This window comes from Colletes gigas, unplaced genomic scaffold (genome assembly GCF_013123115.1).
Source record: "Colletes gigas isolate AHSC1104 unplaced genomic scaffold, ASM1312311v1 Colletes_gigas_Sc00011, whole genome shotgun sequence".
Taxonomy (NCBI): domain Eukaryota; kingdom Metazoa; phylum Arthropoda; class Insecta; order Hymenoptera; family Colletidae; genus Colletes; species Colletes gigas.
In genome coordinates this window covers 182800-201157 of record NW_025106640.1, presented here as the reverse complement: position 1 = coordinate 201157, position 18358 = coordinate 182800, and the positions used below count along the sequence as shown (strand labels likewise).

The following is an 18358-nucleotide window of genomic DNA, read 5'->3' as shown; positions in this document are numbered from 1 at the left end:
AAATTTGATGTCACGTTTCAACTATTATATTACGATATTAATATTTAAAAATTATTTAAGAATGCACTAATTGTAAGGCCAAGAATGCAAACGCTTCGATTGATCATAGAAACTATAATGCCGGTTATTTTCACCCCGTTCATCGCCTGATCTGGCATTCATATCTCCAGCTATCCTTGGCCGGAGACTCGCGCGAACTTCGAGAGCAGCGTGTTTGCGAGCGTATCTAAGCAAACCTTCGACGAATTTTTACCGCGAGAAAGGTTGTTCCAATTGGCGGCGAACAAAGAGAAATTACCATCGCGAGAACTGGCTTTTGCCTGAAAATATAGCCTATAAATACGCGCACGACAAAGATTCAGGGCAAGGTGACAGAAGAGGTACCAGGAGGAGGACGACCGGTTGTCCTGCTCGAATCGGTCGTATTAAGGAGACCTACGAGCCGAATATTAATCATCGAGAGGCGCGGCACCTGCATCCTTGGGTCGTTATGGCACGTAACACTGACTACCACGTCAGTGCACTCTTACCGTTATCCGGAAGGAGATTGTGCATTAGCCATCCGGTACAATACTTCCTTTTTCATCGTCGGGCCTTGTATTCGGCTGTCCTCGACGCGTTTAAAAAACAGAATTCGCCAATGTCCATCGGTTCTCATCTTACAGTCTCTTCGACTTTGTATTTACATATTTTATAAATGAAAAAATTCTGGCAAAATGATACAACGCGTGACATATTTTCCATTATTGTGTTTTCTGCCTTTGAGCGACAATAACAAGACTAGAGAAATAATAAAAAGGTGCCATTTTTAGGGACGCCTATAAAGAAGTAGTTCCGAGAAATGAAGATCGAGAAACGAGACGTTAAAATTGAAAACCTCGACACGCGACGGTTCCATCCGCGCAGGAAATTATGTACACTGCAACCAGAATTCGCTATTAAAATTCACTGAATAGTTTAATCACATCACGTCCTTCTTTAAATGCGAATAAGGAGATCAAAAAATTAAGTGACTCATCTTTGCGTTGAACCTTTTTAAGCAGACGCTTTGCGTGCGCGGATCGCTTTGATCTTTGCCTTACAATTTCCGTAATCTCGTCAATTTTTCTGAATTATTATCGAATCGCGTCGAAACATCGCCTAAAACTCCAAGAAAATGGAAAGTGAAAGAATTCGAGAAAGTCATTAAATGGTCGAAGACTAAATATACCATAACAAGGACGGCAAAATACGATCTGCTGATTAAGCGGTTTAAAAATAAATCAAAACAGAAGCTTTTACCGGGAAGCAGAACCATAACTATTAACACAGCAGGCTATCGTTTTCACGATCGCATCGTGAGTTATCGATATCCAGCTAGGCAATTACCTTAACGACGATGAGCTACAAAAGTGTTATTTCATCTCGTGATCACTATGCACGAACGTGAAACTACGGGACGCGGACGCGAATTAATTAACGAGTCCATAAGCGTATTATGAGTTTTGATTTTCATCCGCTTTCATGGCCCCAGCCGACTCGCGGCCTTGATTACGATCTTTTATACCGGAGGCTACCCTACACGCGATTATTGCAACGAGCGTGCCTGAACAAACACGTGAAAAGAGTCCCCAAACCGAGTAATAATGTCAGTTCATGCTATCGTTGGTATTAATTGGCGTTACCAATTTTGTCGCGCAAAAGTGGGAATTACTGGATGTCTCAAGAGAATTTCTACCCACACTTACGCTGCTTTTAATCTTGCGTAACGTCGGCAATAAGCATCGCGGTATAAAACATTAACTACGAAGAAGGCGCGCGCGACGATCGAGTTCAGATCTGAACGCGATGCTCCTTTCGTCTTCATTTAGTTTGCGTTACGACGCCAAGGTCGATCAACCTGCGATACCTTAGGTTTTTTGCTCCTCGTTAGATCGCTCGAGCGTGGACGTGCACGTAAGCGCAAACACCGGCTCAGCCAATGCGATTTATTCGAGAAACTGGATTAAGCGGAGCGAGAAAGTTCCGTTGTCGTCGAAAGCGACCGGCATTAACATGCGCCTGTCCGTCCTGATTGAAATCGTCTGCTTGGAAATACGCTGAATTAGAATACGTTCCTATTTGCCGCGGCGTTAAGCCCGCGTTCGGTATTTTTTTTTCAGTCGGTTGCGAAATTTCAGTCGCTCTTTTCAACGCCCCCGCGATTTCGTTGCGTTCGCGAGCGAGCTGGTACGAAAACACCCGGACTTCCACTTTTACTCGCGTTTTATTAAATTGCGACGAAAGAAACGTTTGTCGTCTGAAGCGTATTACAAGAATAAAACGAACACAATGCATTTTTATGGGGTTCAAGACAGAATGGAATTTGAACGTTGAGTTTTGAAGCACCCTTTTACTAAAAACAAACTATTAAACCAGAGACATTAAAACTTTTCGCCCGTTAGAAGAATGCAATTTCAGAACTGTGTATCGATACTTGGAAATATAAGGGACGTTTTCCTTTAGAATAATATAGCTACGATCAAATTGCAATTTGTATTTAGTATTATTGAACAGTGATCGATTTCTTTCGAAGCTCTGGACAAAGGCAAGATCTCACCGCAAGATGTAAGCGAAAAGTGACGAAATAATTGCAAAATACCTTGGCACTTTCTTGTATAAGAAATGCGGCAAGTGCCAGAAATGCGAATGGATGATGTAAGGAAATAAATATCAATCGTTGGTCCGATCAACGGCGCATAAAATTTCCAGGTACCGAAATCGATGGACCGTCGATCGATGGAGATTCGAAAACAGGAAAAGCATCGCTAATTAAGTTATGTTAATTAGAAGTCGTCCACAGACGTGTTCCGCCAGTACGTGTTACACAGAAACCAGTCGAAACCTGATATAATCAACTTTCTACCCGTAGAACCCCAAACGCAAACAGAAACCACCTACTGTTCTCATTAACCCATTAAATACCAGTCTCTTCTTTGGAGGACATTTTTTTTTACTGGTATTAATATTTGAATATTCATTTTGTTTTCAAGCTGCAAGAGATCTAACTACTTTAACGGACTAAAATTGATTTTATTTGTAATCGATATCGTGCTCCAACGCTGTGTCTAACGAACTGCATAAAATAATATGTATATTTAATTAGGACAGTTTTGTAAGCGAAGACAAGATAGATAAGACGTACACTTTCTACAATTAATTCTATCGGAGAAAATATTCAGAATGCTGTCCACGGTGCCTTAATACTATGCTTGAGACTTGTAATTATTTAATCAAGAACAGCTATGTTCCAATATTCGAGATCGTCAAAGTTGTTTTTCTCTACAGATTCGATTTAATTTTGCACGATCATCGCCTATTCTCGATCCCGCCACGGTTACCAGGCCACCCTGTATAACGCTTCTCCGGCAGAAAAGGGTAAAAAATGAATTTTTGAAAGTCCCAAACGACGAATTCTTCTGGATTCTTATCTGGATTGAAACTTTGTTAGCGAATCCTACACGAGGAGTTTATTTTCGGGTGATTGTCTCCGAGGCTAAAATAACGACCACCGAGAGACTAGCTCTCGTCAGATAACCTCTGTCGGAATGTTGAACAGGGTGGTGTATCAGAGCTGGGTGTCACGGTGAGTCACGTCGATCGTGCTCGACCTTCGTCCCCTTCCAGCCTTCCCCGTTATTTTATATCACGTAGCCGCCAGGGACTTACGATTATTATTATAATCACGTTGCGATCGGTCAATATTCTGCAAATCGTGCGACCACCGGGACACGCTACCTGTGTACTAAAACAGTACCACCTGCGCGAGCTCAAATTTCGATGTCCAGATAAGCTACATATAGAGTGTTCCTAAACTAAGTGGCCAAATTAGACGTCCATACTCTAACCCACCCTAATAATACAAAAACGTAACTAGAGAAAATTCCTTATAAATGAAATTCAGATTTGACAATCAGAATTAAAAATAAAAGATTATTTCACTCTTCCATGGATTAACCATCCTAATGATATAAAAACGTAACGTATAATTGGAAAACTAGAGAAAATTCCCTATAAATGAAATTCAGACTTGACGATCAGAATTTAAAAAAAAAAGTTATTTCGATCTTTCAAGATTTCCTAAAGATCTTAAAACGCTACGTTAAAATCCAAAAATTCATAAACCAAAGCTTCCTCACGTTCGGGGAATCAAAGTGCCCGAAAACCCGTCGATCCTCCGAACAATGGAAGGGAACAAAGCGCGGAGCCCCCTCGACCGAAAATCGAAAAGCAGATTTTTAGGTGGACCGTGTGAAAAGCGAGCCGTCGAAACTGGTCCCGCAGGGTATCCGAGCAACGAAACGTGACAATAAAACCCGTAAAACGTGGGATCGACGCGGCAGAGGATATCGGCGATAAAAAATTATTTTAGCATTTAAGGCAGTGACGGCGCGACAACGGAGAACGTAACGTAGGAAAGAACGAGACCGACGTTATTACCGGGGGCCCCTGTTGGCTCTTTGGATGGCATTTTCAGCGGGGAAGAATAAAGAAAAAGAAAGGTGAGATCGTCGAGACGAAAACGAGAGAGACAGAGGTTAGGAGAGGGAGAGAAGTAACGTAGCCGAGGTACACGGTACCTCTTCTTGAAGTGACGAGGTAGAAGAGAAGGAGGGTTCTACGCGGGAGGTGGAAGAGGAACAACACGTGACCAATGACTTCTATAAAGGTGGAGAACGACAGGGCGCAAACACGGAGTTCTCTCTGCGCAGTGGAGTCTGTGCCCGCAAAAGTGATAGTAATAACACTCTACGCCGTACCTCAAGCATTTTTAACTCGTTCACGGCAACCACGCGGGAGATACACGCATTCGTAACCATGAGGACGTACTACGTGATAGCCGCCATTCTGATCGCCGGTACGTACCCGAAATAAACGCGACACGATCACGAGGACGCGTTTGGGGGTGGATAGAGAACACGGGGATACGCGTTAATACGGAATAATTATCGGGGGGGGGGGATCAAAAAAAGAAGTGCTATTCGAGGACGATCGATTTGTCGGAAGTGGAGGACATCAGTGTGTGACATACGCGTGTGGATCACAAAGAGAGTGCGATCTTCGTCGCGATTTTCACGATAGCGATATATCTGTAGTTCCATTGATCCGTGCATTGGATTATTCAATATTTTACGTACGAATAATAATCTCCGATTAGACCTTTGCAACCACCGCTCGAATTGTGACCGTCCGTGTTAAATTCATCAATTTTTATTAGTACAATTTCTCTACTACGAGCATTCGATGTGCAGACGAATTGTTTTAACTTCAATGTTTCCGACAAGTGTTTTATTTCATTTCCAAGATGTAGAGTGCCATATTTGACACGATTTCTTTAAATATGAGATTACACTGTAACTACGATACGATGCTTAGAACATAATGTTCGCAGTAGAGAAAAAGGAAATTGATTCACCATACGGTGCCACGTGTTGGAGTAACTTTTGTATACGTCTATCGCATATGTTTGTGTATACTAAACAGTAAAAAATTCCATTCTGGAAACCGACCTACAGATGTTTCTAAGACGATCGTTGAAAATCGTGATCACCTTACACGCTTCTCCGCACGATCTACAAACGAAACGAGATCGAAAGGCGGATTCAGTTTCCGTGCAAAGAGAAACCTTCCCGACGCGCATTTGCATTCTTTTTCCTCCCCCTCTCTGGACTTTCCTCGGCGCAAGAGGATAACCTTGGCCCAGATCTTGACCCTTCTTTTTATCATCGTCCAGCGCCGCTGAAAGATAGAAAATATTCTGGGACCGTCGAAAATTCGTGGACGAAAAACCGAGAAAACGTCGACGCAACGTTTGGTGTACTACAAACGTGGTCAAATTAATTCTATCGCGCAAAAACAGTCACATTGTTTTGATCGAATCTTCGTATACGTACACTACAATAATCCAATTAATATTTTTTATTCCGGCATTTAACCTTTAGTAAACATTTTACACAATTAGACCTCCTATTAGTCTTGGACTAGTATTTTTTATTTTTTCATCTTCGTGCTATTTTCAATTAATTCGATAAATTCTTGCTATAACATATTACACGTTATAAGTATAATACATTCGTGTAATAATGAACAAAATATTAACTCACGAAAATGGGTGTAAAAGTTCTGCAATTTCGCTAGTGATTCCTATTAACCCTTTCTGTCTCGAAACGATTCTTTTAATAAAAAATAATTATTTTGAAAGAAACGTACTTTTGTCGAAAAGTACAAGTACTATACAACACCATATGGTAATTATCTCTTTAATAATAATCGATATCAGCAGAGTATGAAATTTAAATCGTCGCCATCTAGTTTTTACTTATGCTTTGTGACTCCATAAAGTCCCATAGATACCATATGGAATCATAAAAATCAAAAAATATTCAGCTTACGATATAAATCGAATAAAAAAATACACTGCACCGTCTATCAGCTTCCTAACATGAAACTAAAAATAAAATAAAATGCAATCTTCTATATTTTCGATATACATGTGGAGCGATGCGAGACGAGTCGTTTCACCGATATCTTATTTTCTACTGTTATAATAACAATACTTCTATCGTTGAACGCTAATTACGTCAAATTTGTTATTTCGTTTAACGATCTCGTTTGCCAAACGAAAACAATGAATCAAAATGTAAGAAAGAAGTGCACCGATCAGGGTGAAAGGACGAGTCGAGCGAAGTATTACAACGTGTAAGTTTTACGAGCCAACCTAAATGGAATCGGGCCGATCATACGTGAAATTACGAGCCTTAAAGTTAGCAATGCCATATGGAACGGTTTGGGACAGGAAGGATCATAAATTTAACCGCGTTTGTAATTTTATCAACGACTTTTGGTACCGGTCCAGAGAAAAATGAAAGTGAATATAACGCGCACTTACACGCGGCGGCGTAGCGCGCATGCGCGCGCGCGTCTGCGCGATAAAGACGGGAAAACGTGTTGAGGAGAGCCGAGTGAACGGGATGCTGGGACTCCCAGGCTGGGAGAGCCCAGTCACGAGCCGTGTTGGTGTTGCGGCTGCTGGTGGCGGGGCCTGGCTCTAGGCCCAAAGTGAAAGCGCCTGGCGAAAGTCAGTTTGTGTCCTTACATAAGACGTTTAGGTTATTCAGACATCATATGCCGCGAAAAAAGAATAACAGATTATTAGGCGTAATTGGCAGCCGCTGGCAACGAGACAATAGACGATAAAGAACGTTGTCTTTGCATCGGAATCGCTAATAAAAGCGAAAACGTAACGTGTACGTTCTTCTTCCAGCCGAGTATCGTACACCATGGCGCGATCGCGAAACAAACGAACGATTCGCGCGATAAAGAAAACGACGAGCAATTTTATCGTTTAATTCTCTCCCCGAACAGAACGTCCGCCGAAACGGTAAAATTGTACGCGATTACCACGATCCCTGGCACGATTAAGTGTTACGCCGCGCCGGTAACCGCAACGAAAATTTTTTTCCTGCGGATCGTACCCGGCTGGGAAAATCTGGCCGGTGATTGGATGAATTTCAGCGGTGAAATATGCAATTTAACGATCGTTACTCTTTCAAAGGAATCCGTTTAAAATAACAAATTGTTTCGGAGGTTCCTGGGGGCCTGTTAGAAATCGCGACCGCAAATGCTGTCGTTAATTTCCATTCTAAAAATGGAAATATGTAATCAGTTGAATCGGTATGGCTCGGTTTAATTTCCTATGCCTTTTTTGCGGGACCGTTTTACGTAAAACGTTTGTATTCGAACTACGGCCGCTCGTTTTATAGTTCTCCCGCGAGTATAGCCGCGTTATTAGCATTGTAACAAACGGGACGCGAAACCAAAACGTATCCGGTCGTTGAAAGCGAACTCTTTTTGTTCATCGTTTCGTTGCACTTTTTGCGCTACCTTTTTAAGAAATTAAACTTCCTCGTTCATCTTGCTCTTACGAACGCTTGTTGGTATAACACCGTACGCCTAAACTTTCTTGTTCACCTTCGTGCTAAAAGAATGTTGAATTTTTGTATCCGTCGAACTGCATCGCGAAGGTGACTTTTACAACTCAATACCGGAAGACAAGTTCAACTTCCGTTTCATTATCTAAGAAACCTACCGTTCTATAATAGGCTTTGTGGATTAAAAATATCATTGGGCTGTGTTTCGAATTAACTTTGCGCGTTAATGCGTGTCGCGTGTCCTTGCCATTGTTTTAATTGTTTTAATTATTTTCAATTTCTACTACCTCAACAATTTTGAAATAAAAGTTATGGTCAAACTGTTTGTTATGTTCTGTAAACAGGCTGTTTTTTTTTTCATTTTCGATTTGTTATAAAGTACCACCCTTTCCATATAACAAACTTGCCACGGTTCATTTTTAACTTGCTCGTTCGAAGCACGTGTCTTAATCAAATATGGCGTCTTTTGACTGATATTTATGAAATATAAAACATCTGGAGCTACCAACAACGACCTAATATACATATATTATTTACTAAATTTTTGTGCACTTTATCCCGCATATAACACTGCTGTGTTTCTCAATTTTATTGTTGTCTATCAATCGATAACGTACTTCTTTGATTTTGCAACGCGTTACGTTTGTTATCGCCGCCGACTGAAACCGAGCGTTCTCGTGTCAATCGTCTCGTTTCGTTAATTCAATTCCAATGCAAAAATATTCTGTCGCTAACGACGTATCGTTGCTATTGCAGGCGTGAGCGCCCAGGAATCGTTCAAATGCCCAGACGACTTCGGATTCTATCCGCATCACATATCCTGCGACAAATATTGGAAATGCGACAACAACGTCGCGGAGCTGAAGACCTGCGGTAACGGTCTTGCGTTCGACGCAAGCGACAGCAAGTTCCTCACCGAAAACTGCGACTACCTCCACAACGTCGACTGCGGCGAGAGGTCGCAGCTGGAGCCAGCCGTGAGCACGCCGCATTGCCCTCGACTTTACGGGATCTTCCCCGACGAGAAGAAATGCGACGTGTTCTGGAACTGTTGGAACGGAGAATCCTCCAGGTATCAGTGCAGCCCTGGACTCGCGTACGATCGCGAGGCTAGAGTCTGCATGTGGGCAGACCAAGTACCTGAATGCAGAAACGAAGGTACGTCCGAACAAACCTACAGTTCGACTAATTAGAAAAATTCCCCGATGAACGTGGTTAAAGTGAATTGCAAGGATGTCCACTTTAGAATTTTCATGTTGAAAGTTGCTTAAAATACTTTTAATAAAGTGAATGTAGTTAGGGGATCTTTTCTACGCAGTCAAACTATACATAGACGATTGCAAAACTATGCAAAAACTCGATGGATGCTTCTTTTTTATGCACAAAACTCTTCTCTTCGAGCACAATTGCAGCGAGATCAGTGCTCGTTGACATTCGATTGTCTGCATTGATCTCTTGCATTTGCTGTTAGAAGCTCGAAAGATCAGTCCTGAAAGGAAATGCGAGTCGTGTTGGGTCAGACGTTGTAGTCAGCCTTTGTAAGAGTCGCGCCTAAGCAAAAATTGCCCCATACTGACTGCATTCCCCTTACTCGTGGTACCGCACTCACCTTAACCTCTGCAGTATAACGTGCCCGATCAGAATCTCGGTAAACTTTGTCGAAGCAATTTTATAACACACTTAACGTTTTCTGATTTTGTAATATTTCTATTCGTAATCTCTAGACCCGAAATTCCTGATTTTTTCTCATGATTATTAGCCCTCTTCACACCCGTTGAGCTCTTCTAAATCCGTCATTTTATTTGCTATTAATTTCCTGAATGTCAAGAACTTTGAGAGCTGACTATTGAAACTTCATACGACAACTTCAAGGTTCTTTAAAACTTCAAGAGCTCGAGGTTTACACAACGTGTATACTATAAATTATACTCTTATCCTCGAAGCGGTTACTACACCCGCGGGGTCTCCTTGCGAGCCTGCTTATTTGCTCCCATTATTCAGTCCGGTTAGAACGAAGGACCGGGTAGAATGCGTTACGAAACGTCCCATTCACCAGAAACCAATTGCACATCGACGACACGCGGGGTCACTTCTCCCTGAATATTATTTATTCGTGTTGTTCCTCGTGTTCGATACGTGACAATGGTCCCCACGCACATCCTGTGTTTCTTAGCGCGGAATCTTCGTTCGTTGGCTCGCACGCGGTAGAATTCAAAGCCGAACCCTGATTTTACCATTCACCGACACCGCGCTCGACCTGTGCCTTGTGTAATTGTAAGCTGGCACGCCTCTCTCTCTCTCTCTCTCCTCGTCTCATCGTGTACTTGTGTGTTTTATCGCATTGCACAGAGGTCGCAGGAGGTTTCGCGTGTCCCGCCGCGGGCGAAGTGAGCGGAGCATCCGGCAGCTTCAGCAGACACGCCCATCCCGACGACTGCAGAAAGTATTACATATGTCTCGAGGGTACCGCCAGGGAGTACGGTTGCCCGATCGGCACCGTCTTCAAAATCGGTGACGCGGACGGCAGCGGCGCCTGCGAGGATCCCGAAGACGTTCCCGGATGGTGAGTTCACGATTTCGCCATTAACTTGTCTCGACCTTTCAAAAATCGCGCTAAAAGGGTAATCGGTGTTTCGCTACCTGACGAAGCTCGACAACCGTCGATCGAAAACAATTAATTTCCGACGACAGTAATTAACACTTTACCGACCGATTGACCCTAGATCATATATCTACTTTTTCTTGTACTTATAGGAATGTTAAATGAAACTTTGCAACAGTGGTTACTATATTGTACTCTTTCTGCTATTACAGGGTAATTAAATCTAGTGATATTTTTTATTTTCATGACAACCGATTAATAAGCTACCGGTCGGTAAAGTGTTGAGCGGTAAAAAACTGATTTATCGGCTATCGGTCGGTAAAGCGTTAATTAGACTCCAAGTTAATTGAAATCAGTTAATTAATTTTGTCATGATACAAAAGCGACAGGACTCAAGAAATATCAATTTGAAATCGTAGCAACGAGCATCGTTTTGGGCTATCACAAAATTTCGAAATCAAAATTGTTTGTGACATCTAACAAAAATGTTAAATAACAAACCATTGGTAAACACGGATAATGGGCTACGAATTAAAAGGTGTATTTTAGTGAAAACAACCTTTTAACTAAATCTATCTTGGTGTAAGAAATTGTAACTAATAACTGTTATAAACGGATTGCTTGGTGATCGTACTGTTTATAATGCCAACCGATAGATGAAATCAAACTTTGAAAATACAGGTTATATTGGCAGTATTGGGCAAAATGTGATCTGATCACATATGCCACGACTACTTTCACAGAGTAATTGCATTGTAATTACACGGCAATTTCAGACGCTCTTTCCCTCGAGGATCTAACATATTTTCTACACAATGGCTACATAATCCTGCGATCGAAGAATTTTTAATTGCGTCACCTTTCTTACGGGGATGCGATAAAGTCTTTCAAGAAACATTGCGAACATTGCAGACATTTATTTACATTGGCAGTCGATTGAAACGAAACGGTTTAATTATTTTTAAAAAAAAGATGTCCCAACTTCCTCGTATCCCCCCATTCGTTTCAATGATCAATAAATAACGTTAAAAAGAAGCGATAACGACAGACAGTCGTACACGTTTATACGCATCGGGAAAGTTAGCGACCAGACGTTACGTAAAAACAAATTCTTGATAAACCGGGTGTTATATAGTCCGCGTTTGATTACAGTATTTAAAAATCAACCATACGTTAAAGCACACTCTGGAAGTTCGTAAGATATTTTTTCTTTTTCGAGTGACGCAATTAAACGGATATTCCTGATACACCTTGCTCTCATACCGGGCAGATTGGTTTTGCGTAACAGCATCCAAATGTTGGTAACAATATTTATATAATGTTCCTCGGGAACAGGAATAACGTGCATGAAAGTCAACAGTATTTTAATAGATATTAACAATTTTGCTCCTCGTCTTGAATTATCAATTACATTCCGACTATCGTGATCAAGATTTACTAGATAATGCACGAAATAGAAATTTTTGACTGAAAATAATTCTTTCTTTGCTCTTCGATTTACTTGTCAAACTAAACACTTCCTGCTCTTACTAATTTTTAAATACCCCTATTTAATGTACATACTTTATGTTTGTAATACTATTTTCTCCACTTTTTACACCCATTGTTTACTCTATCCGTTTTTTGTAGAATTGTTTTATAATTTCTTTCGAAAGATCGAGGGCATCGTTGAAATGTTTCCTTTATTATTGACCTACGCGATTTTTATTAACGATACGTTCATTTGAATAATATCAATTAACAAAAAAATTGTCTAACATGAACATTTAGTTAATTTCCACTCTTTGAATGTATCTCCCTTAGTATCGAAGGTTCTGTAATAATAATTATCAAATATAGTTTGTCGTTAAATGGAATGCCATGAGCAATATGCACTTCCAATGTTCATACCAATTATATCATAATTTACCAAATGGACGTTACATTTCTCGTTTTATATTTGTATAAAAACAGTTTGTAAAAAGTCTTAGTTTGCCTCGTGAACCATTTTTCGAAATTTATACAATCAGATTTGAAATATTTTAAACGACATATACCAAGATTATATAAATTCACAACATTTTACGACAAACTATAAAGATATACGTGTACTAAAAAATGTATATGCCTAGCAGAGCTGTTCGAGATCTCGAAACACGCAGGAATCCCTAAATGCGTAACGGGACGATTCAAAATATTCGTGTCGGCACGAGACTCGAATCGAAAACGAGACTCCACTTCTTTCGAGTCTCACGAACGTAAATCAGGATCTCGATTCATTCAAACCAAATACGAACACGATTCTCACAAAATTTATCGATGATAAACAAAAACCACCAATCGCATGTATGGTCAATTGGAATTTAAATTATCGATCGAAGTTGCAGAAATATATTTTTCCAAATTATTCGATGATTTTTAAGCTATTCATTTTTTCTGGAAGTATCCAAGAGTCTTCTCATGAGAAAATGTACGAATCTACCTCGTTCCTCAATAATTTCATCAATAATTTCTGATCTGAAATTAAAAAATACGAATTGGTCGAACGTTTCCTCGCGAGGTAGAGAGATCCCAATTTACGTTTGAATTTATACCGTAAATTTGTATCATTCCCGCCTCGAATATTCGTAAATTTCCTCCTCATTTTTCTGGATCTTGACCAGCTCCGAACGTTCAATACCCGTTCGCGTACCGTGATTAACTCAACTCACGAAACACACGCGAGGCAGGTGGCACGTCACGCATGTCCTAAGCCCCGGATTTTTCCTGGTTTTGCTTCACAGTGAGGATTACTATGGTGACCTGGACCTAAAGAGCATCAGGAAGAGCGAGCTACTTGCCGGTATTCAGAATTCGGGCGAGACCAGGAAGCCTCACGGTCAGAGCAAACCAAGGCCCCCCTCGGCACCCGCGAGGCCCAACGCACCCCCTCAGGAATAATTTCTAATATTTCTGATCCCCCCCCCCCTCTTTTTCTCTTCCCTTTCTCGCGTCTTCACGTTCCCTCCTCTCCATCACTGCATCTCTCTCTCTCTCACTCTTTCTCTCTCTCTGTTCCCTTGTTTCTGTCACACGAGCACACATGTATTTAATACAAGGTATTGAATATGTAATACCGAGAGTCAAGAGTTGCCGTTCGGTAAACGTTTCCAGCGTTCGCATTCAAGCAAAATGCTGCGGATCCACGGTGGCGCGAATAATTATTTCGATCCAAGCTCTTTTGTCCGAACATTCTGCCCGAAATGTAGCATTTCGCGTAGCAACTGTGTCTTCCGACCCTGACCAATACGTAAATCACTGTCACGAATCCTCAGTATCCGACTGAGAAACTCAGACTTATCGTAAAACCGACCCTAGCGATTGGAAATAAATACAGATTCGCGTCTAGAGGGATATTGTATCGTGTTGCAATGCATTTTTCACGATTTATTACATATTCGATATTTTTAATTAACGATTACTTGCGCGAAAAGAAAATACAAATCTCTCGAAAAAATTACAGAATAATTTGGAGAATTTTCTAAGCAAGGAAATCGACATTTGTTGGTTCAACCTTAGCAAACTGAATTCAGTAATGAAGTAAACAGTCTGAAAAAAATTTTTCAAGACGAAAAAACGATTTTTTTGAAGATGTAATTATTCACGCCACCGCGTTACACATCGGTGAACACCTTGCGTTCGACAGAAATTCACGAGAGATCGTTCGTTTCGAACATGGAGAGAGCGAAATTCGAATTCCATTCGCATCAACGTTCGCGTTAATTAGCAATTAGAAGATGCGTCTTGTCGCGGGCGATAGAAACAAACGGGTCGTTCGCGCGATTTTAATTCCCCGCGGCCCGTTTTGTCTATCATTTCTCCGTCGTCCAGTTACTTCAGATGAGAAAATCGAACGAGGAACCCGCGTAAAATTATTAAGAGACTGATCGTAAGCTCGTCAGAGCGTGGAAGGCTAATTAAAATCCGCGAACATCGTTCGGTTACTTTTCCCCCCGATGAATCTATTCTTTCGATTATCTTTTTTTTTTTTTGCTCGTATTCGTTGGAAAAGTCGGAATATTCGATCGGGGTAACTTCTCGTCGAGCTCCCTTCGAGCTTGTTCTTTCACTCTTTCTTGCCTGTTATCATTTTGCACCCCCTTGATCTGTCTTCGCTGTTGCTGTTCGTATTCCCTCCTTTGCTGTCGCGAGACGTTCGATTCTTTAAAAGAAGAAAATAGAAGAGCGTACGAAGGAAAAGGCTCTGTGATCGCGACGCGTATATATCGCGCAGAGGAACGAGTTCGCTGAATTTCACAGAGAGTTTCGAACAAAAATTCAGTGGACAGTGACTTCTAAATTTCGTAAATTCGGGAGCCCGGTCCTGTCGCGCTCTTGGCCTCGGTCGAGCATGCTTGCGTAAGCTAGACTCATCCGTATATTTGTAAGTAATGTGAAAGATTCGTATAATAAATGGAAAAAAATTCGTAAAAAAAAGATCTTTGTGCTTTTGAAACCCCCGATCCCCACGCCCACCCACGTCGCCTGAATGTTTTCCGTGTCGCTTATTGTTGGATCGTTGACCTCGTCGAACATAGTGATTCTAACCCTTGCATGCTCGTTCACGAATAAACAAATAACATATAATGTGGTCATTTAACACGCAGGAGGGTTTATTTACCGGAAATTTGTACAGATTTGTAACATCTGCTTTCATATCAGCTAAGAAAAAACGCTACGATTCCGTGAAGAGTTTCGTAAGAATGAAAAATTAAATTCTTTGTAAGCGGTTTTTGGATCCATTTTCCAAATACAAGAGGTTCTTAAACGTATACACTTTTAGTTTCAACGATAAATATGTATAGTGCCCAAAACATAGAACCCTTTGTTGTATTTGGCACCTTAAATATTCTAACTGCTCCTTGAAATCTCTGAAGTAACGATCCCAGTTCGTTATTTCTGGATCGAAAGCTTCAACTGAGAAATTTCCGATATATATCGATTTCTATAAAATATATTTTTCTCTGCTCTTATCGTACACATTGTTCGCACATCCGTTTCTTCTACGCATTCCACACTCATGAGCACATACAACACACACGTTTATTTATGTCGCTACCGTACAATATGGTACCCTTATATCACAATGTCTATGACTTTAATTACTTCCATAACTAATTTTTCCTCGAACATGTAACCCGATTTGATTTTCATAGAACTCAACATAGATATAACATTAACGTTTCAGCGACTCACCTAATATTCTCGTACGCATTTCGCCATAATTTAATCTACCAAGCCATATAACATAATTTAGAATAACCACCATACTTCTATTACTTTTTTTTTAATGTAACAACATCGCCTTTTAAATTCTCATCATACTAAAGAGATTCTGGGGATTCTGGTTACTTCGATGCTAGGTCGAATAAAATTACACTGATATCTCATTGTCGAGGAAAAATAATATTAGTACTAATACCAAAGTAAATTCGACTAAAATAATTGAACATTTTCTAACTCATTTGTGATACGGTAAACTGCTTCCATATTGTATAATATACAGGGTGTTCGGCCAGCTCTAGCAAAAATTTTAATGAGCGATAGTAGAGGCCAAAATAAGACAAAAATCAAGAATACCAATTTGTTGATGGAAGCTTCGTTAAAAAGTTATTAACGTTTAAAGTGCCGCCCTTACTGAATTTTTTTCTCGAAAATGCGCAAGATTTCGGGGGTAAGTCTATTCACCAAAAATGACTGCAATTGAACCCTACAACCGAAAATAATTTTTCCACAACGATTTGCAATTTTTTAATTTTCTCGAATAATTTCACACCTTCTCTATTTTTTTTCTCGAAAGTGGGCAGGATTTCGTGGGTATGTCTAATGACAAAAACTGATTGTAATTGACCCCCGCAACCGAAAATAATTTTTCCACAACGATTTGCAATTTTTTTTCTCCGTTGAAAAATTTAGGCACCTAATTGGATTTTCAGTAAGGAATTTTTTTCTCGAAAGTGCGTACAATTTCGGAGGTATGTGTAATGATAAAAAATGATTGTAATTGATCCCCGCAACCGAAAATAATTTTTTTAGAACGATTTGAAAAATTTTTTTTCGCCGAAAAAATTTCAGCACCTACTCGATTTTTTTTCTCGAAAGTAGATAGTATTGCGGAGGTATGTGTACTCACCAAAAATGATTGTAGTTGACCACCGCAATCGAAAATAATTTTTCCAGAACGATTTGAAATTTTTGAATTTAATTGTTAATAACTTTTTAACGAAGCTTCCATCAACAAATTAGTATTCTTGATTTTCGTCTTATTTTGGCCTCTACTATCGCTCATTAAAATTTTTGCTAGAGGTGGCCGAACACCCTGTATATATGAAACTGTAAATATAATTAGTAAATATGCCGTCATTTAACTCTTTCTCTGTTCTTCAGTAATTACGAATAACAGGCAAATATAATTTTGTAAACAATAAATTTCATAGCGAAAAGTACTACGGCGACGTGGATTTGAAGGCTCTACGTAAACTTGGGTACTAGAAGGAGCGACCAGAGAACAAGAATGGAGAATTCAATAAGTTTAACAGACGATGACAATTGATAAGAAGACTCAGGACTCATCAAAATCAATCGATATCCTACATCATCCTCTCCTTGCAAACAAAGGAGTCTTGACACTTTGAGATCATCCAGTAAAAATTCAGACGCATATACTGCATAACTGCGACCCCCTTCACGCATTCTGTTCACTCGAAATCATTCATATATTATCATTCATGATCATCTATGATCGTATAATAGAATACTGTATTATAAACTATTATGTAAATAAAGTACTATTACAAAACACGATAAGTTTTACTTTTCATCTGCACGCTCTTTCAAAAAATGATACCCTTTTAATTTATGTTTATATTAATATCTTAAGACGTGAACATCTATCGTACGAAAAGGGAAGTGATTAACTCCAAAAGGGGAAGTCTAATTTTCGTTAAAATTTCAGGTATATTTTTTTATGAGTGTTACTATCCTTTAACGAAATATAATTTATAAAGAATGGATAATTTAAAAATTTTAAAATAAAATTGTTCTAAAAACAAAGAATAAAATTAGCATGCATTATTTAACATTACTAGGTATATAATACCAAGGAATATACAAGGGAGAAAGTATAATTCGTGTAACACGGCATTTTTTTATACAGTCAACTCACAATCAGTATTTAAGACAGGTAAGGAGAACAGCTAACGACACGAAAATGCGGCGAGTTGCATACGTTCAGGCAACGTCAAAGTTCAAAGATGGCGCCACTAAGTACATCTTATGAAAGTTCCTGTCACGCGAACTAAAATACCGACTTCGTAAAAAACCAACGGTTTCCGAGCGACCTCTTCGTTTAAAGAACTACAATCTTGAAAACTGTCCAATCGAACTACTGAATCGGTAAAGTTAGCAAACGTAGCTAAACAGCAAGAATTAAAAATCAGGAAAACAAAAACAAAAAAAAAAAAAACATGAGAAACACTACTCTAGACCCTCGTTACCATTTCGGTGTTAAATCCACCAATATTGTTTTAGAATGAAATCAAACTATAATGCTATCAACTATGAAAATTGAAACTAAATATGGCGGGAGTTTCGATTTGATAAACGATCGAAGAATTGAACGTTTTCAATCCGGCGACGAAGCAATGTTTACACTAATCTATACGCGGACGATCGCAGCCATTAGCTCATATTATTTGCTATGTAATTAATTGTTAAATAATTCTACTATACAGTGGCAAGCGATAAAATTAATTACATAGCAAATAATAATCCCCAGGTCTCACCACGT

The 18358-nt window shown here is 39.8% G+C and overlaps 1 protein-coding gene across 2 annotated transcripts; it reads left to right on the top strand.

The window, feature by feature from the left end:
• The first annotated feature begins 4726 nt into the window (after nt 1-4726).
• On the top strand, nt 4727-17274 carry LOC122398295 (protein obstructor-E). Of its 2 annotated transcripts, none has more exons than XM_043398017.1 (4): nt 4727-4876; nt 8706-9107; nt 10299-10512; nt 17007-17274. In XM_043398017.1, the coding sequence occupies exons 1-4, from the start codon at nt 4837-4839 to the stop codon at nt 17059-17061; spliced, it is 711 nt and encodes a 236-aa protein (XP_043253952.1). In that variant the 5' UTR covers nt 4727-4836; the 3' UTR covers nt 17062-17274. The 2 variants fall into 2 exon arrangements, with proteins under 2 accessions (XP_043253952.1, XP_043253951.1); XM_043398016.1 differs by lacking the exon at nt 17007-17274 and adding an exon at nt 13314-14964.
• The last annotated feature ends 1084 nt before the right edge of the window (nt 17275-18358 follow it).